This window comes from Micropterus dolomieu, linkage group LG04 (assembly GCF_021292245.1).
Source record: "Micropterus dolomieu isolate WLL.071019.BEF.003 ecotype Adirondacks linkage group LG04, ASM2129224v1, whole genome shotgun sequence".
Classification (NCBI taxonomy): Eukaryota; Metazoa; Chordata; class Actinopteri; order Centrarchiformes; family Centrarchidae; genus Micropterus; species Micropterus dolomieu.
Genome location: NC_060153.1, coordinates 27285023 through 27310298, shown reverse-complemented (window position 1 = coordinate 27310298; position 25276 = coordinate 27285023). Strand labels below are relative to the sequence as shown.

Sequence of the window (25276 nt, the reverse complement as noted above, 5' to 3'; positions counted from 1 at the left end):
ACTGATGGGAATGGTTTGATGGACTCCTTGGCACTTGTGTGTAAATGATAGGAGTTTCACAAGGGTTAGTTGTAGTACGGGGTGGGGTGGTGGGGGTTCCCCATGTTAAAAAAATGTGCCCCTTAGTGCAAAAACATGATGAAGGGCTCTCTGCAGGACGGATTACTGTATTGGCCTACCGAGCACGTGTCCAGGATTATAATAATGTGCATGGTATTGGTTTGGTATACTGGTCACTGTTCTGCCAGTTACACCTGCCACAGCCTGAGAAAGATCTGCTACCACTGTTATTTACAGATGTATATGGTTCTAAAGACCAGGCAGAACACAAGCAGAACAGCAGCAGAAGTATCCCTGAGTTTATTGTCCAGTGTGGATTGAAAGTAGACTGATAGAGTGATAATATCTGTTTTTGCATGTGTGTGATGATGGCCCTGGCTATTGCCAGAGAGAGTGGTAATTGCAGCATTAAAGAGCTTAAAATGCTGCAACTCCAGGAGTAGAGAGGATTTATTTATTCAATCAAAGAAAGTAAAGTAAGTTTATTACCAAGTAGTGTTTTACACATAAAAGGAATTTGCTTTGGTGTTAAGGTGCCACGCAGACAGACATCCAGCTGACATAAATAGATGTAGAAATATATAAATATGTAATAAACAAATGCAAGTTATATAAGAATAACAGAAGAATAGAGAAAGATAATACAACTGACAATATAAAAAAATTAAATTAAAATTTAAAAATAAAAATAACAATGGAACAACAACAATTTACTATTAACAACAAATTAACAACAAAAATGTGCAATGTGCCAGGTTTGTGCATGATATGACATGAAGAGATATTTACATGTGCAAAGACGAGGCTAGCTGCAGACGGGTAGAAGCTGTTTTTGTGGCGAGAGGTTTTGGTCCTGATGGACCGCAGCCTCCTGCCAGAGGGGAGAGTCTGAAACAGTTTGTGTCCAGGGTGGCAGGAGTCAGCAGCAATCTTTCCTGCTCGCCTCAGTGTCCTGGAGGCGTACAGGTCCTGAAGAGAAGGAAGATTGCAGCCAATCACCTTCTCTGCAGAGCGAATGATACGCTGCAGCCTGCCCTTGTCCCTGGCAGTGGCAGCAGCGTACCAGACGGTGATGGAGGAGTTGAGGATGGACTCAATGATGGCGGTATAGAAGTGCACCATCATTGTCTTTGGCAGACTGAACTTCTTCAGCTGCCGCAGGAAGTACATCCTCTGCTGGGCCTTCTTGGTGAGGGAGGTGATGTTCAGCTCCCACTTGAGGTCCTGGAAGATGATGGTGCCCAGGAAGTGGAAGGAGTCCACAGTGGTGACTGGGGAGTCACTCAGGATGAAGGGGGAGGGTGGGACTGGGCTCTTTCTGAAGCCCACGACCATCTCCACTGTCTTCAGAGCGTTGAGCTCCAGACTGTTCTGGTTGCACCAGGTCACCAGATGGTTGATCTCCCACCTGTATTCGGACTCGTCCCCACTTGAAATGAGCCCAATGAGGGTGGTGTCGTCTGGAGGTGCAGCTGTTGGTGTACAGGGAGAAGAGAACGGGGGAAAGAACGCAGCCTTGAGGGGAACCGGTGCTGATGGTCCTGGAATCAGAGACATGTTTTCCCAGCTTCACGTGCTGCTTCCTGTCCGTCAGGATATGAGTGATCCACCTGCAGGTGGAGTCAGGCATGTTCAGTTGAGAGAGCTTGTCCTGCAGCAGGGCCGGGATGATGGTGTTGAAAGCAGAGCTGAAGTCCACAAACAGGATCCTGGCGTAGGTTCCTGTGGAGTCCAGGTGTTGGAGGATGTAGTGAAGGGCCATGTTTACTGCATCATCTACAGACCTGTTGGCTCTGTAGGCGAACTGCAGGGGTCCAGGAGTGGGTCTATGATGGATTTAAGGTGGAACAACACAAGGCGCTCAAAAGACTTCATTACCACAGAGGTCAGGGCGACGGGTCTGTAGTCGTTTAGTCTCGTGGTCCTTGGTTTTTTGGGGACAGGGATGAGGATGATGAGAGGAAGATATCTCTTTAAAAAAGAATCCATTAGTTGGGAGTACAGTGTCTTGAGGACAAAATAGGAAACAGAAGAGGGTTATACCAAGAATAAGGAATGGTCATATTGATCTAAACAGTTATCTCTGATATCTGTGAATACTGGAGAGAGAGGAAGCAACCAAGGACCATGTTTAATTGTATTTCCAGAGGTATGATTCAGAGAAAGAAGTCTTTAAAAACGCAGAGATTGGAGAGCAAAATATAAGTAATATTTAAAAAATATATATTCAGGTGACAAGGGTTTAAAACTCTTTAGGATCAACAAGACTAATGAATAGAATTAGTATTTTTTTTTCATTTTATTTCTTTAATTATTTCTAATTTGTTTATTTGTTTTTTGTAGGCTATTATTTGGGTTTTGTAGAGGTCAGACAGAGAATAGGCTGTGATAATTAGTCTACACTCCAGATCAGTGGGTGGCGGTAATGCGAACAGCCAATAAAACCAAAAGAAGAAGAATTTCCGACGGGGTGTCCTTTCTACTCTTGCAGCAGTGCTACACAGCCAGCGGAAAGCCTGCAGAAACATGGATCTTATCAGTAAACCAAGAAGCAAGTCTATCGTGTGGCTATATTTCGGCTTGAAAGCAGATGAAAAGGGACAACCTTTGAACTCTGGCGAGGCAGTCTGTCGTTTATGCCGAAAAATAGTGCTTGCAAAAGGTGGAAATACAACGAATTTAAGAAGTCACCTGAGACGTCGACATCGTGCAGATTTTTTCGAGACCACTTCTTCCACGACATCTGGAGCTTTGTTTGAGGCTCAAGGTGATTTACCACCAAACTCAGCTCTTTCACTGCAACAATTTGGGAATCTAAAGTGTGCATCAAATTTGAGTCATATTGCATTTGCTGCCTTTGCCACAACTGCATGCATGTTGTCCCACAGTACTGACAAAATGCAACTGCAGTGGGGCACTATAAAGTTGCACTGCAGTGGGGAGCAGTCAAAGGTGAAAAAATAGTTCCTGACTCTGATGCTGTGTAGCCTCGATGCACACACTGGGCTGTTTCTTTAGAGCTAAGACCACGTGGTATTGTATACGTTGTTTTATTTAGCTGAATATTTAATGTTGTAACCAAACATGCGCTTAGTGTGTCACATACATGAATGCAACATTTAACTCCGAGCATGCATTGTGATTGTATCAGAGTAGGCTACATCTGCCAGCAAGTTATTGAGTGAACGGTGTTCATTTTTAAACAGGGGTTTATTTATCGTCAAGCAATGTCATACATAATGTATAATCCACGTCGTGTTTTAGGATCACTGGTGAACTGTACACCACACAATGCAGAGTGTTTATTTGCGCCATGCAACTGCAAACACAGACCAACTAAAGAGGCTTGTACGCATGCGCAGAGAGGGTACGACGAGATCCACAAGTCTGTTTTACGGCATTCTTATACCCTTGTTGCCATGGTATCACCTGAACAGTCATTCACGCAGTCCATTGAAAGGAGCTGGCGGTGACGTAAAGGGGTTATTTTGTTGTTAAGCACATCATTTGTTACGGGATACTTTGCTGTTGTCCTGCTGGTATGATGTGTCGTAAATAACGACAGTTATGCGGTTGGTGCAATTATTAGCCAGTCAGAGCCGCCATCTTTAGCGTTTTAAATTCCCATTTTCTAAACCCCACCGACTCTTCAATATAAGCTGAAGACGACTGTGTTATAATAGCCGTATAGCACCGGGAACCTGACTACTTGGGCGGTATCACTCCGCTTTGTTTACATGGCCAAAACCTAACACCTTTGCTCGCTTCATTTTACATTCATGGACAAAGCACAGCTGAGGGAGCTATCAGCCAACATTATGAATGCAGACCTGAGGGATTCTCGTGAAAATGTGGATTTGTTTGAGCCTGAGATGACAACTAAAGGTGAAATCATTCTGAAAGAAGAGGATGAGTCACGAGAAGAGGAAGAATGTGAGGTAAATGCCACTGACATTTCTAGACATGCACTGGTATCCGACTTCGAACTGAATGAGCTTGAAGACAGCAGGACTGAAATCAGTAAGGTTACAAAGAAGCAGACGACATGGGCGGTGAACTGCTTCATTGGCTGGTTGGAGTCCCAGGGGCTCCAGGTGGACCTGACTACAGCGGAGAAGACTGAGTTGAACGGGCTGCTGAGACACTTTTATGGATCAGTACGCAACAGCAAAGGTGAGCTGTATGGGATCGCTAGTTACATTGCACTGAGAGCTGGACTTAACCGGTACTTCAAAGAGCCTCCCATCAGTCGCCCTGTGTGCTTAATGAGAGATGCTGAGTTCACCTCCGCCAACAAGGTATTCTTGGGAGTGCTGAAGAGAATTAGGAAGTCTGGTCGTGACGTAACATCACACCATCAGGCACTGTCTCCTGATGATATCCGCATCCTCAGACACTCACACGCGATGGACACTAGCACTCCAAGGGGACTTCTGAACAAAGTCTGGTTTGATGTACAGGTACATTTTGGCCGCAGAGGGAAGCAGGCTAACAGGAATCTGAAGCCGGAATCATTTCTCATCAGAAAAGACGAGAGGGGTCTGAGATACTGCACTTTATCCTTTAGTGATGAGACAAAATTTCAAATTGAGAAGGACCGATGCTGTATGTTTGAGAAGCCAGGCAGTGACTTCTGTCCCGTTACTTCTCTCTTAAAGTACCTCAGCAAGCTTCCAACCAACGCAACCGCCCTGTACTTGCAGCCTAAGAAGGAGCTAACAGATGAAATGTGGTACAGTCACGTCCCACTGGGAGTCAATTATCTAGGCTCAATGCTGGCCCGCATGTGTAAAGAAGCCGGCACATCGGTCATCTATACCAATCACTGCGTCAGAAGCACACCCTTTCACCAACTGTGTGACGCAGGACTGGAGGAGAGAGAAATTATTCCTGTCAGCGTGCACAGGTAGGATCAAATTCACCTCTTGTCATCTTAATTTACATTTATCCCAGCACACCTGCTTAAATTACTTAAATATCCTTTTATAACAGGTGTGAAATCTCCCTCCGAAGTCACCAGACGGCACCCCTCGCTATCAGCTATCGGCAGCGGAGCGAGATATTGCCAGAGAGTGGCTCAGCTGGCCCAGCAGGTCTGCCACCAGACAAGTGGGCACCCCTAACAGAAGTTCACTCAAGTGCACACATTCTGCCCCAATGCTGCAATGGATTCATTATTTTAGTAATTACAGTCTAAATGAAATGTTCAGATAAATGTCTACAGAAAGTCAGAATGAACTAATGCTATGCTGGATACGACACGCTAAAGAAACATACGTTTTCCTTGTTGGGGGAACAAAATAAAATGAATCAAAACAAACTCAAAGCTTCTGTCTTTGCTATGAATATCTAATGTAAAATGTTGTGTATTTACTACAATGTAATGTGTCTAATTTTTAATAGTAACAGTCACAAACACGCAGGAACATCCACAAAAGGTCTTGTCTCTATTTACTGTGTTGCTTAATTACATTTAATTTGTTAAAGAAACAGCCAACATCCCGCCTTGACCTATGGGTTTACCATGTCTCACCTTAATGCCATAATTAATTACTAATTATTTCTCTATTTTTTCACCTCTCCAGCTCTGGATTTAAACCACGAAGAATTCTTCGAGGATGCTCCGTTTCTCCAGACCACATCAAACCAGAACTATGTCCCAGACGCTGTGCTGCCGCCTGGGGAGCCTTGGCTCCAGGGTGGACCCTCACGGGCGGTGCTATCCCTGCCTTCCTGCCTGTGCCTGTGCGAGGACATTGAGTCTGGGAAGTCTGGTCCTGGATCTTCTGGTGAAGAGCAGACGCCAGAGATGAAAGTGTATGCTAAATGTCACCTTCAGCAGGGCGTCATGTTTGGGCCGTTTGCAGGAGAAGTGTGCAGAGGACAAATGCCGGCCAATCTCAAATATGCCTGGGCTGTAAGTACATATGTTTGAGTAGACCTAAAAAGGCAGTTTAAACTTTGTGCTACAATCACATTTAAAATCAATGATGTAACTTCTGACGTGTGTCGTATATCCAGCAGGAATTCCACTCAGAAATGGGTATAAAAATAGTTGACATTCACATTGCTCCCATCTGCAGATCAGGGATGATGCTGCGTTTGTCTACATCGATGCTTCTGATGAAAACAAATCTAACTGGATGAGGTGGGCAGTTCTTACAGATTCAAAGTAGTTTCCTTTATCCTTCTGCTTTAATTTCTTCTAAGGCAGTCTGACATTCAGGCAGTCGTAGTGTGTGTGTATTTTTGATCACAGCATTTGTCTGCTTACTTTCCTGCTCACAGTCGCACACGTTTCGTTTGATCTATGTTTCAGGTATGTAACATATACCAGCAGTGAGAAGGAACACAATCTGGTCATCTTTCAGTTTTACCGTCACATCTACTACAGGGTTACCCAGCCCATCACCGAGGGAACAGAGCTCAGGGTCTGGATCGGCAAGGATTATGCCACCTTGTTGGGCCTCGGGATGGGTGAGTTCACTCAATGATGCATAGATCTGAGCAGATCTATATTAGCTTTTCACTTTCACATTCATTTTCAACCGATTTAGACTTAAATTTAATTGTATATAATAATTATTTTGAAGGTCATAAACTGATAATTTAGCTTGCTAAAACTGGCCAACATCCTATGCATTTGTCTTTGTTGGGGAGATACAGGTGACAATGTTAAATGTGAACTTGGAGACAAGGAGACCGTTCTGCGGCTCCTGCAGGACATCCAATTGGTCACTCTCCCAGAGCCTAGCAGCTCTTCCCTTTGGTCAGACCACAGCCAATCACAGAGCCCCATGCTTGTCATCAGTGACGTGACGACAATGTCTAACTTGGACGCAGCTAGTGATTCCGCCATGATTTCTGGCTCTGCCTTCCCCTCCTCCTCCGTGATCTCCTTCCCATCCCCTAGCTCTCACATGCTGGAAAAGTATGATTTTATGCCTGGAACTGAGAAACTGCTGAGTAACCCAAACGCCTCACAGAACAGCCCGTGGTACTTTTTTGGATTTGAGCCGGACCCAACAGGACGGCCTCTGGACCGGAGCACTGCGGTGTGTAAGCTGTGTTTGGAACATGTGGGCTGTGGGGGGGGAGCAGTGGATCTCCAAAACCATCTGACCAACAAGCACCACATCAGACCACGTGACAGTAACAGGGAGCGGAGTCTTCTGACAATAGGTAACTATTACTGTCTACTGCCTGTTTGCTTTCCACTTCAAATAGTATCAAAGTTACAAAGATAAATTTGTTAAATATTGTCACCAAAAGGAATGATATCCTACTATACTAGCAGTACGTACTGATTTGGCCTAAATATAGTCTGTAGTATGCAGTATGACAAAAATACCGGATGATGTAGGGATTTGGAAAAAATCTCGCAGTATTCATCGCGCCAGTCTACCTTGTGTATTATATCCCATAATGCAAAGCGCTAGAACGGTCACAACAACCGTTATTTATTTAATCAGGCAGCCTCAACAAGCTGCTATTGTTGTTTTTATTTTTTTACTTTTTATTCGAGTTTGTAACAAGTACAAACACACAAAAAAATTACATCAATGCGACAAGTTCAAAAGTTAGAGTTTAGCACCAGGAGGGGAATAATATAGACAGATAGATAGATGTTTATTTAGTCCTGGCGGAAATTCATTTTGTGTCATACAGAAAACGTCAGATAAACACCATCAACAGACCAACAACACAAACATCACCCCCGAGTGCTATACAAGTTATACTAAGGTGCAGCTCCCCGACACCCCAAGATTCAGCTCTGTTTTTTTTATCTTATTCTTTGTTAAGAAATCCAATACTAATGGGCACAAATGACCTGCAGGCCCGGTTGGTTCGGAGAGATGGCACCCTAAACCTTCTGCCTGATGGTAACAGCTCATACTCGCCAAGCTGTTACAATTTCAATTGCTTTTTGCTTTGGAGACTGTTGAATTGAGAAAATGTTTTGTTTGAACTCTTTTGTAAAGGCAAGAAAGCTCTGTTTCTTATCCGTAAATTTACATTTACGAATATGAAATTTGGCTGTTATGGTAACAAGATTAATCAAGTACACATACTGTAAGTGTTTCTCTCTGTGTTATTTTCTGGGATACCAAACAAAACATTCTTCCAAAGTAAAATGCACAGCAGTTTCTGGACATCCACCATAGAAACTACAATTCCCATCAATGTCCATCTTAATTCTATTCCTAACATCGTTGTTAGCTGGATAGAATTTATGAATGAGTTTAAATTTTGTTTCTTTATGAGTGATTTGGTATCTATTAGGTAGAAGCCATGCCCTCTTCCATACTATATCATACTGAAGTCAAATTGATCCCAGTATGGGGTCACATATGGAATTGTAATATCTCTTTAGAACAGCACTCTTATAGATATGTTGCTGTTACCAGAATGACAAACAAATTTTACCTATGGGAGTGCACTTGGCTGAGATTTGAAACTCCAGAGGGTTTTGCACCTAAGACTTTTACGTAGACCTCAGGTGTAACAGCGATATTCTGACAGAAATTCTTTAAGATTCTTGAACGATTGTAAAATTAACTGATGCTCCACTGAATCAAAAGCTTTACAGAAGTCTAAAAATAACATGAATTCGTTATCATCAATCAATTCTGAGTTATCCAGAATGTCCAGGATAAACCTGTTTCTACAATAACAGAGTTCAACACCATTTTAAGCCTTTTAGCCAATAATAGAGCAAATATCATGTAATCTTTATGGAGCAAACTAATCAGACGCCAGTCGTCAATAAATAATTTATCTTTGTTGGGATTGGGAATTAGCGTAGTCACCCTTTTTAGTCATGGTGGTTGGGAGAGATTCTGCAAATACTTTGAATAAAAAAGGAGCCTTACTTTGTGATTTGTTGTTTTTTAGAAGACAAATTGCTTTTTTTAATCTCATCAAACGTAATAGGTTTCTCACATAACTCCATTTAATTTTTATTAATAGATTTAGTGTTCAAAAAAGGTCTTAGCTGATTCTTGGCACAATTTGGAGCTCTATAAATCTCTGTAAAAGTTACGACATTAACTGGATATTATTTTGAAGTCCTATGAAACAACCCCATTAATATTTAGTCTATTTATATTGTTATCATTAGAACGATCTTTGTCTAAATTAAAAAGAAAAAGTGAAGACTGTTCCCCTCCTTCAAGCCATTTGGCTCCAGAACTTATAAATCCAACATTTGCTTTTTGACTGTATAATTCATCGAGGTAGCTAAGAGCTGGTCTTCTTCTCTTCTTCTTCAGCTCTTTTGGCTTTAATACTATCTCATGTTTTCTTAAAAATGGACCAGCCTCAAATTTGAAAAGTTCCCAATTAGTTCCAACTTGTTTTTCTTCTTTGGACCAAAAAATATGAAATCAAAGATGTAACCTCTTTTTTTTTTTTTTAAACTTAAAAAGCTTTTGAGTTTCCACAACACTGACTGAGCAGCAACGCTTTTACAGATGGATAATTTCATCTTGATGTGTTTAGCCTTAAGAGGAGTTGGTCATATTCCCACATCAATAACAATTATATTCCTCCTAAGGTTGACTTCCGCTTTCCATAACCGGAAACAGACACGACACTGGCTAAGCCTAGCCTAGCATGCTGCAAAATAAATCCACGTTAACAAGTTTCGTGCTAGTCCTGTTTGCATACTGCTATGAAACGCAGTTTGCGGTACATACGCTGTATATACGGCACACTGTGGTCGCCGGTAACGTTAATATGTTGACGTTAGTAACTTAGGTGGTTCCGAAAAAGCCGTCTGCAGCCATGCTAGCTAGCTGTGAGGCTGTACTGTGGCAACATGCTCACAATAAAAATACTAAAATGCTGATGTTCAGCAGCTATAATGGTTATCGTTTTTACTATTATATTTTGACGTAGGGGTGTCCCGATCTGATCTTAAAGATCGGAATCGGGGACGGCCAAGGCTGATCCGTATCCGCTTCAGTTTATCACGAACCCGAGGCTTGTTTTACGTTAGCTACCACAGGGCTATCGCACACGTGTCGTAAACTGAGAGCGCAGTGTGGCTGCAGGTCGCGGCGAAAATGTCTGCAGTGTGGAAATATTTTAAATTGGACAACGAAAGCAGTAAAATAGCCACTTGTAATGTCTGCAATGCGAGAATTTCGCGAGGCGGTAGTAGCAGATCTGCGTGCAATACTACCAATATGATACGGCACCTACAGCATAGACACCCACTGGAGTACAGAGACTTCGCACTGAGATCCCGAGCAAAGGCTGCATCGAAGCAAAGGAGAGAGACATGTCTTCGAGACAACGACAAGGACAGAAAGTTTACAGAGAGTGTATTTGATTTCATTGCTATGGATGATAAGCTCATCGCTGTAGTGGAGAACTCAGGTTTGTTGAAAAAAAGAACACCAATGCTGCACTAAGTGGGATTGTAATAAGAGCAATATGAAAACAATTGCAGTTTGTTTACCTTGTTATTTTGTACAGACAATTTAATAAGTTGAGGAACAGCTTGGATGCGGGCATGTTTTTCTTAAGGTTTTGCAGAGCTATTCCATAGTCAAGCATATTGGATTGATTTTAATAACTAATAACTGTGCAACTGTATTATCTAAGAAAATACAAGTATTTGATCGTGACTTGGTATCTGCAGATACTCAATATCAAATGACGATCTGTTCTGGATCAGGCGCAACAAATACTTGATCAGAACGTCCGTATTTTAGCGTGTTGGCCTTATTACATTTACTAAATCGCGCTACACAAAATGCACACCTGAAGGCTGATGGGAGTGTCATGACCTTTAAAAAACATCTGGTCATAAATGTGTGTACCACATTTTCATGGCAATCTATCCAAAAGCTGTTGAGACATTTCATTAAAAACCACAAATGTTGACCTTAATGAGGCACTAGAGGAAAAATCAGGGGATTATCAAAGTCATTAGGATATATCGTACTGGAACCATGAATGTGTGTACCATGTGATGCCAATTCAACTAATATATTTTGAGATTTCTCAGGATAAGGGAAAGTGGCTGAAATTGAACAAAATTGATCTACAGCTTAAACAGGCGTTTGAAGCGTTTTTGCTAATTAAAGATTTGTTCTTTTTCACAAAAGGTCAACAACGCTCACAGCCAGTGATGGTTAACAGCGGTCTGGTCAGTACACTCCCCCTGGTGCTGTCTGCCCATGTGACCGAAGCCATTGCCAACTTTCTCATCATGGATCTTCAGCCCCCAGGTTTGGTAGAAGGAGAAGGCTTCAAACAGTTGATCCACACCCTCCTGCCCTCCACCAAGGAGCTGCCTTCACCTTGTCAGCTCGAAAACCTCCTGAAAGAACACCACACCAAAGGTAAGACGAACCTGGCTCAGCTACTGAGGAGGAAAATGGGAAGTGGAGAAAACGAGGAGATTTTGGACTACACTGCTCCCATTGAGTTTGAGCCCAGGAGACGTGGGCGACCTCCGAGCCATCGCAGGGATGTTCCCCATTTTGTCACTTTAAGTGTGGATATTTGGTTCCACAACTGGCAGGGCAACACCGAGAGGTACCTCACCCTCTGGGCACATTACATAGACTGTAATTTCTGTTTTCAGAACATGGCTCTGGCAACCCAAAGACTGACAGACAATGACAATGATTACAGCCTTCCAGCAGTGGAGGCTCAAGTGAAAGTGATGTCCCAGGAGTGGGGAATCTCCCAGCCTAATCTAGTCTTGCTGGGAGGGGAGGGAAGGAACAAGATGAAGCTGGGGCCAGTTAAGAGCGAGAAAGGTGGAGACTGTGCAGGGAGCCTTCCTCACCCCAACTCAACAACGTTTCTTGAGAGGGACGACTCTGTGTCACCTGAGGAACCACACCGCTCCGAGCATGGCCATTCTAGTGAAGGACTACCATCTGTGCCATGTTTCTTCAGCGCTGTGCAAGGCTGCATTGAGGAAGTAATGTCACACCCCGTTATCTCCAAGACCCTCTGCCAATTCCAGGGCATTCTCTCAAACTTGTTCCTGCCACCTGCTCAAAACAAGGGCTTGTATCAGACCCATCAACTGAGTCTGTTGCAGACACTGGTGAAAGAGGAACAGGCAGAGCTGAAGTCGTGGGCTCACAGCCGGCCAACATGGAATAAGCTGTACCCTCTCCTGAGCACGCTCATCAAACATAAAAGCCTTTTCTGTGATATGATAAAAGAGATTAAAGGCGAAGGCTTGTCTAAAGAAGACACTTCGTCAGAATCCAGTTCATCTGGCAGCTGCCACGCAAACTCCACCTCCAACACGTCCTCAACAAGCGCTATGAGTTTGCGATCTGAATGGAAGGTTCTGGAGGAGCTGTGTTTGGTCCTCAAACCTCTGGACGTGGCGTGTCGGACTCTCGCCAAGGAGGCGTTCCCCCGCTTGTCCCTCATCAAACCCATTCTCACCGGCCTGCTCTCCCGCCACCTCATGTCGAGGCCGGGGGATTCGTCATCTATCCTAAAAGAAGTGAAGAGGATGATGAGGCGGAAATTGGCGAGCTGTTACGACAACCCTGTTGTCAACAGGGTTCTGTGTGTGGCATGTTCCCTCGACCCCCAGTTCCACGGGCTGGGCTTCATGGAGGAGAAGGTGAGTCATAAAGTAGTTCAAATGCAGGGAGTTGACTATTTGCTTAAACCCGCCCCCCTTAGTTACCGTTGAAATGCCTGTCAAGCGTTCTGTTCTTGCATGGTGTATATGCAGTTTATAGTTTTTATTATACATATAGAGATTCAAATGTACTGAGAGATTTCTGTTTTCATGCTTATGTTCATTTCTGGTGCTAGTCAGCGTGAATGTCACTGGCCAGGAAGACTGAGTTACATTAACTTGTGAGGCGGCTTGAACTGTTCAAAAATCCTTCTGTGTAACTTGACTAATCCCCAATCATAGGACAGTGTGTGTTATGTAAAGGATCTTTCTGTTGTTTTCAAGGAGCAGACAGCCATTTTTGATTGGCTGAAGAAAGAGGCTGTCAGGATTGTGAAGGAGGACAGCAGGAGAAGCCAAGGCAAGATGCAAAGCCAGTGCAAGAGAAGCTCCTCACCCGGTTCACCGGAGTCAGAGAGTGACTTCCTGCGGAGGAGCAAGCGCCTCAAAGAGTCCCGCCCAATCAACTTCAGAGAGATGGAAGATGAAGATGAAGAGAGCGATGCAGGGGAGGCCGACGAGAGCGAGCTGGCAGATCCAGGCTCCCAGGGTGGGCTCACTGGTATGGAGTTCCTCCTGGGAGACCTGTTCTGCTCTGCTCCCAGGAGCAGGCAGAACTCCGTGGAGGAGTCTATAGAAATGGAGATGTCTGTGTTCAGAGCAGACAAGGGGGCTTCGCTGGGAGTGGAGCCCCTGCAGTGGTGGAGGACGAAGGCAGTGCAGTTTCCACTGTTGGCCACAGTGGCACGGGCCTACCTGGCAGCCCCAGCGGTGGCAGGTAACGCTGCGCAGGACTTTGAGCAGGAAGGAGCGGGAGCCATGTACAAGAAGAGAGCCAACATTCCACCAGAAAGTTTGGACACAATCTTGTTTCTGCACCACAACCACATGCCCGCCACCGAGAGTGGGCAAACGGCAATTAGGAATGATGACAAGAACAGTGGGATTGAGAAGGTCTTATAAACACACAAAGAACATTCATGGCTTTTTTCCCCCCAAGCTCTCGATTGAACCCACTCAGCTACATGTGTAACTCCTACCCTCATCTAAATTTAAACAATAACGGTTCAAACCATAAACCGAAACCCTAACACAAAGTGAGCCCATCAAAGAAAATGAGGAACAGCACAATATAGAACACAAACAGGGTGCTGAGGTTGGAGTGCACACAGAGGTACATATAGAAAAGTGTAAAGTAAGTGCATATTAGGAATTATTATATTTTGGGGGTTGAAGGTTTGGCTTCATTGAACTAAATGTTTATTCAGCCCTATTTGAGCAGCAAATAAAATTTAACTTTAGAGATGTTTTTTCCCCCTAAAAGAAAGAGGGGTGTATTATTTTAATTTTTTATTTCCTGGATACTAAAGAGAGGAAAGACCGAGACAAAGAAAATCTGCTTTGTGCTGTTTACAGTTTGGACTATTATACTTCTGATCTACATTTAACTTTGCTCTGTGTATAAAGTACCCTGTAGCGCCTAGTGCCTTACCTCTTTGGGATACAGTCATATAGTAGATTGGTAGGTATTCCTAATTTCTATTTTTGTGAAAACAAGTGTCTGATAAAGTGTGTAGGTTGTCTGTCAAAACATATATGAAAGTCCTCCATGGTAGCACTGTGTAAAACTACTACCATGTGCCTTTGCTTTTACATTACCACTTGTTTTGTGTGTTGTGAATTAAAACCCCAAAGATCAAATACTAGCTTAAGTGAAACCTAAAATGTTTTTTAAAACATTAACATAGTTTGATTCACTTTTTCAGCACTACATTGTAAACTGTTAACGTAATGTATGAAGCTTATTAGCACAATGTCTGTATTGTCGTAGATTGTGATGTTCTTGACATCTTTGCATAATCATGTACATGCAGAATGTCTTCTGTCTTTGATGTCTTACTGTAATGGAAACATACCTGTCGCATACTTTTTTTTTTTTTTTAGAATAAAATATGGAATTTAAGCTGGTCATATACAAATGTATTCATGAAAAATATACTGGGTATAAACAGCACACAGGACAGTAGTTTTATTTGGACTGTACATTGTGTGCTCTGTATACAACACATTAAAGCTCAGTAGGGATGGGTATCGCTACATGATACCTTTTTAAGGTATCGACCAAAATAGCCTAGTATCGAGTAGTATCTCTACTCAAACGAGTACTGCGTTCGATACTTTCTGGAACCAAATCGAGGCAAACAATGGCTAGAATATTTGTGTGGTTTTGCTTGCAGCCAGGGACGCAAGCAACAGACTCTCCACGTCTGCTGCGGTCTCAGGTATGTTTGTCACTGTTGCAAGATTATCACCACAAGCTTGGCTTTCCATTGCTTTCAAAGTTTGATATTCTTTTACACTACTCCGTACGTTTTTATTTGCAATTGACGTGCCTTGTCACCGATCGATCACTGCGTTCCATCATATCAATTCCAGTGCTTTTGTGGCGCAGCAGCTCATCAGCTGATTTTACTCACTGAGCCCCCAGCTGCAGCTGTGGCTGATATCAGATGTAGTTTATGTGGTTGGCGGCACGTTCAGCCTCTTTTCCTGTTTGCTTCTTTAGACTGTTAAGTGTAGTTTAATGACTTGTTTAAGCCGACTCCTTTCTCATTTATCATTTCTTTTTGGAGGTTTACAACTCACCGCTAAAGGAAAAACCATCTTTCATTTCAGTTCCTCGAGATTTACTGATCAAAGGTTAACAGAACAATTCTCCGTTCTTTATTTTAAACAAATGTGTCAAAACTTAAATTTGTTTTCCACAACTCTGTGGTCACTAAACTATTCACTCTCATTCAAAAAAAAAAAAATACTGTTCAACTACTATGGCATCAACAGGTGGCACTGTTTGCAAGGTATCAAATGAAGTACTCTATTGGTATTGGTATCACTTTCAGGTGGTGCTATGGTACTCTTATAACATTTTAAACGATACCCAACCTTAAAGCTCAGTAAAGAAATTTCAGTAAAGCACTTAAAAAATATAAGCCACAAAAAAATCATATTGTTTATTCAACTAACACATTTTGGATAATAGAAAACATTTTTAAAAAGCATGTATCTGACCTCACAAGCATTGAAACATTTGAAATGTCATCAGTGCACTTAGGTTAAAGAAAAGTTTTACAAAAAAAACATTTGACCCCTGAACAGTTAAGTCTAGAAGTTGACTAAAGCACTTGAATGACCATCACTATAACTTCGCTTCAGCCATTTTGGAGCCATTAGTGACTTCAGTGTGGGCGTTGCCGTCTCTGTGGCGGGCTACTTTCCTGCAGTGGATGAAGACGTAGACAGGATGGATGAACACCAGCAGAGTGAGTATAGTCAGAGCAATGTCCACCTGTAACAGATAAAAACGGTTATTGACTGTTGGCACAAACTAAGATTTTCTGCATTCCTCAAAGTGTATGTATGTGCTTGCGACCTAACTGTGTTCTCCACAAGGATTTGATATTCACGCAGAGGTGTTTTTCTAAAAACTACTATTTAAACTTTCTTGAGCACTTACATAAAATGGGTCTCCTCCCAGAGCTCCTTTGACCAGGGCAAAGCAGGGGTACTGCAGCAGAGAGACAATAGCAGACATGGACATCACCAGGCCGTACAGCTTCCCAAAGTGGCAGGCTGGAAAACTGAGAGAGGGGGAGATCCGTCATTTCCACACATACGTCTATGACTTTGTGTCTATGCAACAAAAAATATGGTTAGGTTACAAAGAGGCTGAGAAATCCTGACGTTTAGTTTAGAGCTCCAGAAACCCTGGATCCTACAATTCCCACAATGCAACTCACTAGCATCTTTGTGCAGAAGTTTGTGACTCAGTTTTTAAAAAGAGTATTGAAGTCTTAAGCCCAATCCAAAATAATGCAGATGACATCATCAGGGATGTTTTTTTTCCTATATTAGAGAGCTCACTCCAGAGGCTTGTAAGACATGCAGCTGTTGTCACAGCCTGAGAAGTACTCCTTGTGACAAGTACACTGATTTTAGTGTGTAAAACTGGTGGAGTGCTCCTTTAAGTCACAATTACTGTGGCATGCTGCACCTGTCATACACACATACATGTATTTAAATGACTACTAGTATTCATTATGTTTTGCATGTTAGAGTTATACACCTCAACTCTTTGCTCTTCATAGACGATAGGGATGTCAGGTTAGAAAATTACATTTCAGTAGCATTTTATCTGATTTGTGGGATGGGTAATAGTAAATTGACTGTACTTAGGTAGCGCCTTTCTAGTCTTCTGACCACTCAAAGCGCTTTACAATATGTGTCACAGCCTTCAGGAGCAGTTTGGGGTTCAATATGTTGCCCATGGACACCTCGCCATACAGACTGGAGGAGCTGGGGATCAAACCACCGACCTTCCACTTGCCTTGGGCAACAGCTGTAACGCTTTACGACTGGTGCAAAATCTGCACTCTTGCTTATTTGGTGTGAAACTGGTGTAGAAATCTTAAATTTACAGTATAAATGAGTTTTAAAGCGACAACACACCTTAAAGAGGTTCAAAGACACCAGAGAGTTGCTGCCAGTACTGCAACAGTCCCAGACGCTGAAAATGATGTAATGTTTGGAACATCATGGTGGCATACTGTATGTCGACCATAGGAAAACGGCATTATAAAAGAGAAACACTACATATGTCAACTGTGAAATACCCTAAACTGTAAGGTGTTACTTTTATTTTGTCTATCCCCTGTGTGTGTGTGTGTGTGTGTGTGTGTGTGTGTGTGTGTGTGTGTGTGTATGTATGTGATAGCTACTCACGCAATGCTAATGAACGCTGCATTTCCCCCGTAGAGGAAGGAGCGATTGAGGACTTGTAGAATAAAAGTGAGGTACTGCAGTGGGAGGAAAGAAACGGAGGCGCACACAGAGAACAGCAGGCACTGCAGGGAGGTTAGGAACAGAGACAGACAGGAGGAGCGCAGGTCCGCCTCCTGCTCGGTTTCTCCTACAGAAGGAAAAATGGTTAGAAAGGACTGAGTCAAGCTGATGTGTTGCAAACATATGCAGTTATAACACAAGTCACTGATTTACCAGGAGCCAGAGGTTTTCCTTTGTGTCTGTCCATGATGAGTCCATTCCATGGAGCACACAGAACTCCACACAGCTGGGTCATGGCAAAAGCATTGGTGTACTGACTCACTGAGGGAAACATGGACGGAAGGAAACAGCCACACAGAGAAGCAAAACAAAACAGGTGTTGGGGTTGGATAGCGATAATGAGAAGAGGGAATAGAAAGGTCAGAGAATAAGGAGAATAAGGAGAAAGCTTTAAATCACAGTCAGTCAATACATGTGACAAAGTGGATCAGTGTCTTTTATAATAAGTTACCCAGGTTGGGGTCATTGTTGGCCAGCCGGTTGAGCATGGGGTTGAGCGTGCCAATAAAGAGGTAATGCCTCAGCTGCATAATGGACAACCACACCAGGTGCCACAGGAAGAACCAGGACAGCACACAGCTCCGGAAACTCGCCACTAAACCCGTGGAAATTCACATGAAATCAAGACATTAACTATTCTGAAAATTTAAATCAAGTCCACACACTGACCTTTATTTAGTATAGCACATTTCACGGAGCGAGGTTACAAAGTTCTTCACAAGAGTTTAATTGTTAAACACACACAATTGCAAAAACTAGAGGCCAGTTAGAATAAATGAGTCTTCAGCTGCTTTGTAAGGCATCATCAGAGACAGCAGAACATAAGTCTATGGTAAGAGACTTTCACAGCGCCAGAGCCACCATTTCAAAGGTATGATCAACTTTTGTTTTCAGTCGAGTGTGGAGAACGACCAGTAAGCCCTGGTCAGAAGACCTATGTGACCTACTGGTGATAGAAAGGTGGAGCAGGTACACAGGTAGTGCCTGACCATGCAGGGCTCCATGTGTGAAAACAAGAACCTTAAAATGTATCATGAACCTGATGGGAAGCCAGTGTAAAGAAAATAGAAGGGGTGTGATGTGAGTCAACATGTTGGACCTGGTCAACAGCCTTTCAGCAGTGTTTTGGACCAGTTGTAGATCTGATCTGTGTAGTCCTGACAACTTGTTTCACTAATTTTTCTAGTATTTCCTGTTTTTTTCTTCCCAAATGTGGGGATTTTCTGCTTTTCTTTGTCATATTTGACAGTCATTTAAAAATCTTTAACTTTTGGACTGTTGACCGGACAAAACAAACAAATTGGAAACACCACAGTGCATTCGAAGAAAATGTAAATGTTTCTTTTTACAATTTACAAGCGATAATGAAAATGATCATTAGACACAGCCCTAATGTACATTAAATCATAGTAGTCCAAAAGTCATATAGTTCCTCAATTGGCTTCTTTACTGTTCCTGGTCGTACGCACAGCTTACAGAGCTTTGATTGGATGAAGTGCTGTTCGCTTATTTACAGTGTGTGTGTGTGTGTGTGTGTGTGTAAGGGTGGAAACAATGGATATAAGGAAGAGTTTTTGGACTCTACTCATCACAATGAGTAGAGTTATTGGTCATTGATCTTGTTTTCTGCATAGGAAATAGAGAGGCCCACTTATTAGTTTTTAATGCTATACTAATTATTATTATTTATTTTTATATATTATTATTTATGTACCTTTTCCTGAGTCTTGGGCCCCTGTCCCGTCCTCAGGTGCTGGTGGCACGTTGTCCCTCCCACAGGACTCCTGGGAAAGTGTCATCGCACCTTCCCTCGTCCCCTCAAACTGCTCTACGTTGTAAGTGTTGGCCTTTTCGCAATTCAATCTGCATCGGGAGAAGTAAATGTCTGTCATGTCACATCTGTAATGTTTATCTACAGACCTACTGCAGTAGCTGCTTCAAAGACCAACTAATGTTCTCACCCGTAGGTGTAGCCTTGTGGCAGGGTGTAGGGGATGTGGGTTCTGGGCATCAGCAGGAAGGTCCTCAACAAGTGTATGATGCTGCAGAAGGACAAAACAAGGAAGGAGGAATGGAGAGAAATTCCCTGTTCAAATAGTACCTGGAAGGCAGAGGAAAAACTCTTGGTTAAACTTAAAGAAAATAGGTAATAGCAATTTTGTATAATCAATTTTGTCTTTATCTATTCTTGAACTCATTCACTGTTCACTATTTAGTCCATCATAGTACCTTGAAGCAAGCTGTCTTACTCTAGTGAGAAAGACCAATGACCGAGTGCAACCTACCATGCAGCAACGTGAATGCCCAGATTAGTGCCTTTTTTTAAAACTTCCCATCTAGTAAATGGTTTCAGATGCCGCCAGATTATAACGGCTCTACTGAAACTACTGCACTCCTTTACCTTAATGATGAGAAACACAGCTGCAGAGGAGTCAAAGGCACCATTGTAGAGGGTGATGATGGTTGAGCGATGAGCAGCAAACAGGTTGCCCACCTTTCCGACACACAGAGACACAATGCAAACTTTATAGTTAGGTCTATGGGTTAATGGCGAGTTCAAAGGTGCATGAATTATGATTTATCTTGGACATACAGTATGTTTCTATGCTAAGATGTGTATACAGAAATATTCACCTGCATGTTAGTTAGGAGGAGCAGAATTCCTCCCACGGCGATGCAGGAGAGGGCAGGAAAAAGCAGCTCTGAAAATGCTACATGACGGTGGAAGACAAACTTAAGAAACACTTGCCTTGATTATGTTCTGATGACATGATTGTAAACTTACCCAACCCCTTCACTTAGTTAGTGCTAGCGTCCAGAGTGACAGCAGAAAAGTTGGGTGTTTAAGTACTAATGAACAGCTCATCCAAGTATGGTCTAGCAGGAAAGCTAAACTTGGGTCCTGTGGCAGTAATGTCAATGGTATTGTACGGTGGCCCTGAAGTGCAAACAGCAAATCACCACAACACGACAGTAATTTGCCACATTTGTGAATTGCTGTGGTGTTGTGGCGATTTGCAGTTGTGTTGTGGCAAAACGCTGTCATGTGCGAATTGCTGCTGTGGTTTGCACTTCAGGGCCACCGTAGTATAGACAGCTATATGAAAATATATTTTCAAGGGATAATTAAGAATTAAATATAGATTTGATATGATTACGGCATGAATTATGTACGGTATCGTAATAACCTGGGTTTCAAGTAATAACTGCTGTTGTATTTCCAGCGCTAACAAGGAGCCTTCACACAAACCATATATCCCCGCTATGTCTAACTTTTTTTTATTTTACCAAGATAAAAACAGAAACATTTCTTTTCACAGGCAGTGCACTAAAACACCTTAATAAATGAAATAATCCAGATAATTCAGCTGCCAGAACAAAGTCATGCTAGCTATAGAGTTAATCAGGTAGTAAACAAGCTAACTTCTGTGCTAACTTCATTTAGCCATTATAGCTATTCAGCCCATTTTCAGATGTTAATGTTTCATGTTTCCAAAAGCATAAGTAATGGTTCGTGTTCACACACAATGTAAACCAATTAAACGCAAAGAAATCAGTTGTTTAAATGGCCACCTTAGGAACAAGGTGGACTACAAGAAAATGGCATGTTAGCACAATGCAACAAGCTGACAATTTGACAGGAATACTGCATTTTTATCACCATGGTGCAAACTATTTATTGTGTCTAATAACTCTAATATTAAATTAAGGTTTTGGATGTTGAGAAGGTGTAGTGAATAACATGAAATGGTCACTTATTTGATGTATGTTGTGAATGCTTGTGCATGTGTACCTACCTGCACTGGATAAGGCAACAAGAATGGTTCCAACCGTGTACAAAGATCTGGAGAGAGAAGTGTGCCTGAATTTAGAGCAGCTAGATCCGTGTGTCTGTCATTTATCCACCAAAGCATACACACACTCAGGCACACATTTTTACACATCACACATAAAAAACAACAATGGTAAAGTTTTTCAACTTCAATTAGTTAATAAATAAGGAGGTGGGTTTGCATATTTGTAAAATACCTCCTTTAGGTGTTTTTCATGCGTAGGCTCTTTAACCTGATAACCTGTATCACGTGATCTAAAGATATGCGTGCACTGTAAGCAATAAATAAGTAAGCCTTATCGAAATTGTCAATGTGTAACGCAACAGCTCAAGAAATCAGCATACTTTACTGTCCCAGATAAGAAAGAACATGTATCATACAAGAATAAAATGGGGGGATGCAATTATTGGTATCAGCAGGACATCCCTTCTGATAGATGAGTTCCAACATCAACATGAATGTAGATGTGTGACACATCTCCAGGCACGTTTTTAGTGACAGTCTGAGCTCAAAGGGTTCAGTTTCTACCAAACACTGGCTCTATCAATCCTGAACTAGGCTCTCCAGGTCTTCTTCAACTTGTCTTGAAAAAGATTCAAAGCTGTAAATATTATAAAGGCACCACACCACAATTATGAGGGTCAATTAGGGTCTGGGGTCAAATGACGTGGGCTCTGCTTGACTGTAATCTCTCTGCCTCTGTAAGACACTCCCTACTTTTATCTCTGTAACCCTTACTGGCCCCCCTTCCCCCTTTTAACTGTTAACCGTAGCAATAACTGAACCGCAAACAGAAATATAAATATGAGCTCATGATTCCCGTATGGGCATGGTGCATTGAATAATAACTTATTTCAACTTATTTCGAGTGGTGTAAACCACTTAAGCTTTTGTTTCATTCTACTATCTTAGTACACACAAGAGAAATGTCAATGAAAAGCCATTTGTCAGTCAACTAAAACCTGGGCAAACAATATGTCCATGACAGTTTTCAACTGCAGCCTTGAGATTTTCCTTCGGTTTTGTGGTTGGAGAGAGAAAAATAAGATGAACTCACATTCCCAGCAGCCTGGTCACCATGGTGCCAAATCGATCAAACAGGTAGCCATTGACTAGGCTCAGGAAGTTGTTGAGGAACGAGGCAACGGTGAAGACCAGAGAGAACTGCTCATCCTGTCTACTACAGTCTGTACGAAAGAAAAACAGAGAGAAAACTTGGGACATGATGGGATATTGAGCAACTAGTGGTGGACACCAAAATGTGTCTGCTAAATGCACAATAAATATTTGAATTAGATTCCTCGGGTGGCCAGAAACTTGACTCCAATTGGATGATAACATTGATTTGTGTCTGCTGGATGTGTATGTGGAAATGATTTGCTAACACTAGCCATAAAGACTGTCATTGTGTTTTGGAGTTCTTGTTTAATTGATAGTATTCATACATTTTCTCAGTTGCTCACCTGTGCTATTGGTACCCGGGACAGTGACACACAGCTGACTGAAGTAGCCATCCTCCTTCAGCACAAACACCAGAGAGGCGAATCCAAACACAACTCCAGCAAAGCACAGACACTCCAACATCCCTGAGGCCAGAGTCAGCCTGTAGCGAAGCCCGGTGCCAACCTTGTACCTCTGCATGCTTCACTCCCCTTCTCCAGGTCGCCAATAGGTTTACTTCCTGTATGAGTTTAGTCCTCAAAGAAAGTTGTTGTCTCTCTTTTTCGCTTTGGTTTTCTGTTCCTCTAATTCCTCTTCAAGTTGTTTTTTTAGAGTTCCCTTCAGCAAGTGCAGGGCATCAACGGTCACTGCTGGATTAACGTTTCTAACATACAGAACAAAATCAAAACAGGTGTGAGGGAGAGAGAGAGTTGTTCATCTTTCAGCTACAGCCCAAACAGTACAATATGACACAGTATTTTGTTTCACGCCAATTCAGGACTGAGCAGCATTAGTGAAGCAGCTTCAATGGATTAAACTCATATGTTAACCAATTTACACCACACATTTGTACATATTTCTACAGCAATTTTACATTAGTTTCAAAACAATATTTAAAGAATGACTAGTGGTAAATATTGTTCTCAGTGTGGTTGCATAAAAGTTTTGCAGTTTTATAAGTTTTGTAGTTTGAAGATGATCTTAAACATGATATTTCTGAGACTGGCAAAGACAGCAAAGACCTTGGAGGGAGATTACTGTGCTTGAACTGAAGAATATCTCTATCTCAGAATTCATTTACGGTTGTGATTATCTTGTGACTGCAGCTCAATGGCAGTGAAAACACATCTTGACCGCTACAATTACTGGTTACTTTGAGCTACTTTTTAGATTTTATAAACTAGTAATAATAATCCTATAATGTAATTCATACTACAATACTAGTTTATAGTAATGCAATATACTATACCATAGGTGTATAATAAATATACATACACACTGAAAAAATATAAAAGCTCTGAAGGGACCATTCTGAATGTAAAGTAAGTAGTTTATTTTTTATTCTACAATAACTACATTTTGATGAAAATATTTCTATAGCCTACTTTTACTAAAGAAGAATTTTGAGCAGTATTTTTACATTTTGGTACATGTATAAACGACAGAGATATAAATTATAGGTATAGGCTATATTTCCCCTTTAAACTTCAAATACACTGAACAATCATATGTCCCTCGTCTTTTTCCGTGTCTCATGTCCAGCTCCCAGTAGCCTACACAGGACAGGGTGGCAGTTATCGGCAGCTTGACAGTAATCCAGATTAGTTCGCTTAATCTATGCGTACTGTCAGAACTAACTAACGTGGACACAAAACCTCACGAAATTAGCCCGTTGCAAGACGTTCTCCCTCCAAACTCGTCACATATGGGCACTTGGTCAATACCCCTTCACATGGTTTATTACAATTAATAATCAAACACAACATGAGTGGACAGTTGAGATCGTAAATATGAACAAAATACCTACCCATAAATGGTCAGTTTCTCTTACATGGAGACTACAGTCATGTGACAAAACACGCATCATTCCGCAAAAACCTGCGGTACCATTAACATCTGAAAAGCTGTTTACCTTGTAATTTCCTGGTGATACAAACATTGCAGTCCTCTTGGGCAGGGGCTCTGCAGGACAGTGACGAGCCATGCACTGAGCCGGTCTGTTTATCTGGTGTGCAGAGCTGCGCCTCACTCTCCCAGCCTGTCAGTCGGAGCGCTTGTAATCGCAACAGGTGGACACAGGGCGGGAGACCATATGGGTTTCTATTGCAGTAATTCTCACCAACTGTTTAATTGTGAATAATAGTCTAATCTCACGGATTTTCCATTATTTAGCTACATAATGAGAATAGTTTAATTCCAGCCTTTATGTCCCTAAGATGAAAGAACTATAGCCTATTGTAGAATCCAGCCAGCTTCAAACTTTAGCTGGGCATAGCTGGTTTTGGGTGGTGGTGGGTGCTTTCACAATATGTATTAAACTTTTCTAAAAAGAGGTGGTATTGTGCTTTTTGGCTTTCCCCCTCTCATTTATTGAGTTTTATCTCTTTTTTGTGCATGTAACAGGTTTACAAAGTGAAAAAGCCCAAAGTCCAGAGGGAGCTAGTCTGAGCGGAGGCCCTTCGGCTCGACTCGCCTTTGTTTGGTTTTCCATTGTCTTGTAATCTTCATTGCGTGCACCAGAAGCCAGCAACAGTTTTCGTATGGAATTTCATCACTAAATCCACTTCTGGGAAGTTTTCAGGTGAAAAATCAGCTGTGTAGATTTCGAATATTGACATTTGACGTTTTACAAGAAGTGATGTTGGAACAAACA

The 25276-nt window shown here is 42.1% G+C and overlaps 2 protein-coding genes across 5 annotated transcripts; one reads left to right on the top strand and one right to left on the bottom strand.

Moving 5' to 3' along the window:
- Positions 1-2533: 2533 nt before the first annotated feature.
- On the top strand, positions 2534-14693 carry LOC123969892. 4 transcript variants are annotated; one of them, XM_046047662.1, is made up of 8 exons: positions 2687-4966; positions 5053-5153; positions 5646-5977; positions 6144-6208; positions 6380-6537; positions 6727-7242; positions 11178-12670; positions 13022-14693. In XM_046047662.1, the coding sequence occupies exons 1-8, from the start codon at positions 3840-3842 to the stop codon at positions 13691-13693; spliced, it is 4464 nt and encodes a 1487-aa protein (XP_045903618.1). In that variant the 5' UTR covers positions 2687-3839; the 3' UTR covers positions 13694-14693. The 4 variants fall into 4 exon arrangements, with proteins under 4 accessions (XP_045903619.1, XP_045903618.1, XP_045903617.1 ...); XM_046047661.1 differs by having other exon boundaries at positions 13016-14693; XM_046047664.1 differs by having other exon boundaries at positions 4918-4966; positions 5053-5242; positions 13016-14693.
- Positions 14694-15752: 1059 nt separating this feature from the next.
- Positions 15753-24565, bottom strand: slc43a3a (solute carrier family 43 member 3a). Its single transcript, XM_046047674.1, has 13 exons — positions 24536-24565; positions 22926-23287; positions 22520-22649; positions 21427-21473; positions 20264-20340; positions 20031-20123; positions 19591-19730; positions 19344-19492; positions 18081-18224; positions 17783-17890; positions 17510-17696; positions 16245-16368; positions 15753-16076 (listed from the first exon to the last, which is right to left on the bottom strand). The coding sequence occupies exons 2-13, from the start codon at positions 23101-23103 to the stop codon at positions 15927-15929; spliced, it is 1527 nt and encodes a 508-aa protein (XP_045903630.1). The 5' UTR covers positions 23104-23287; positions 24536-24565; the 3' UTR covers positions 15753-15926.
- Positions 24566-25276: the final 711 nt, after the last annotated feature.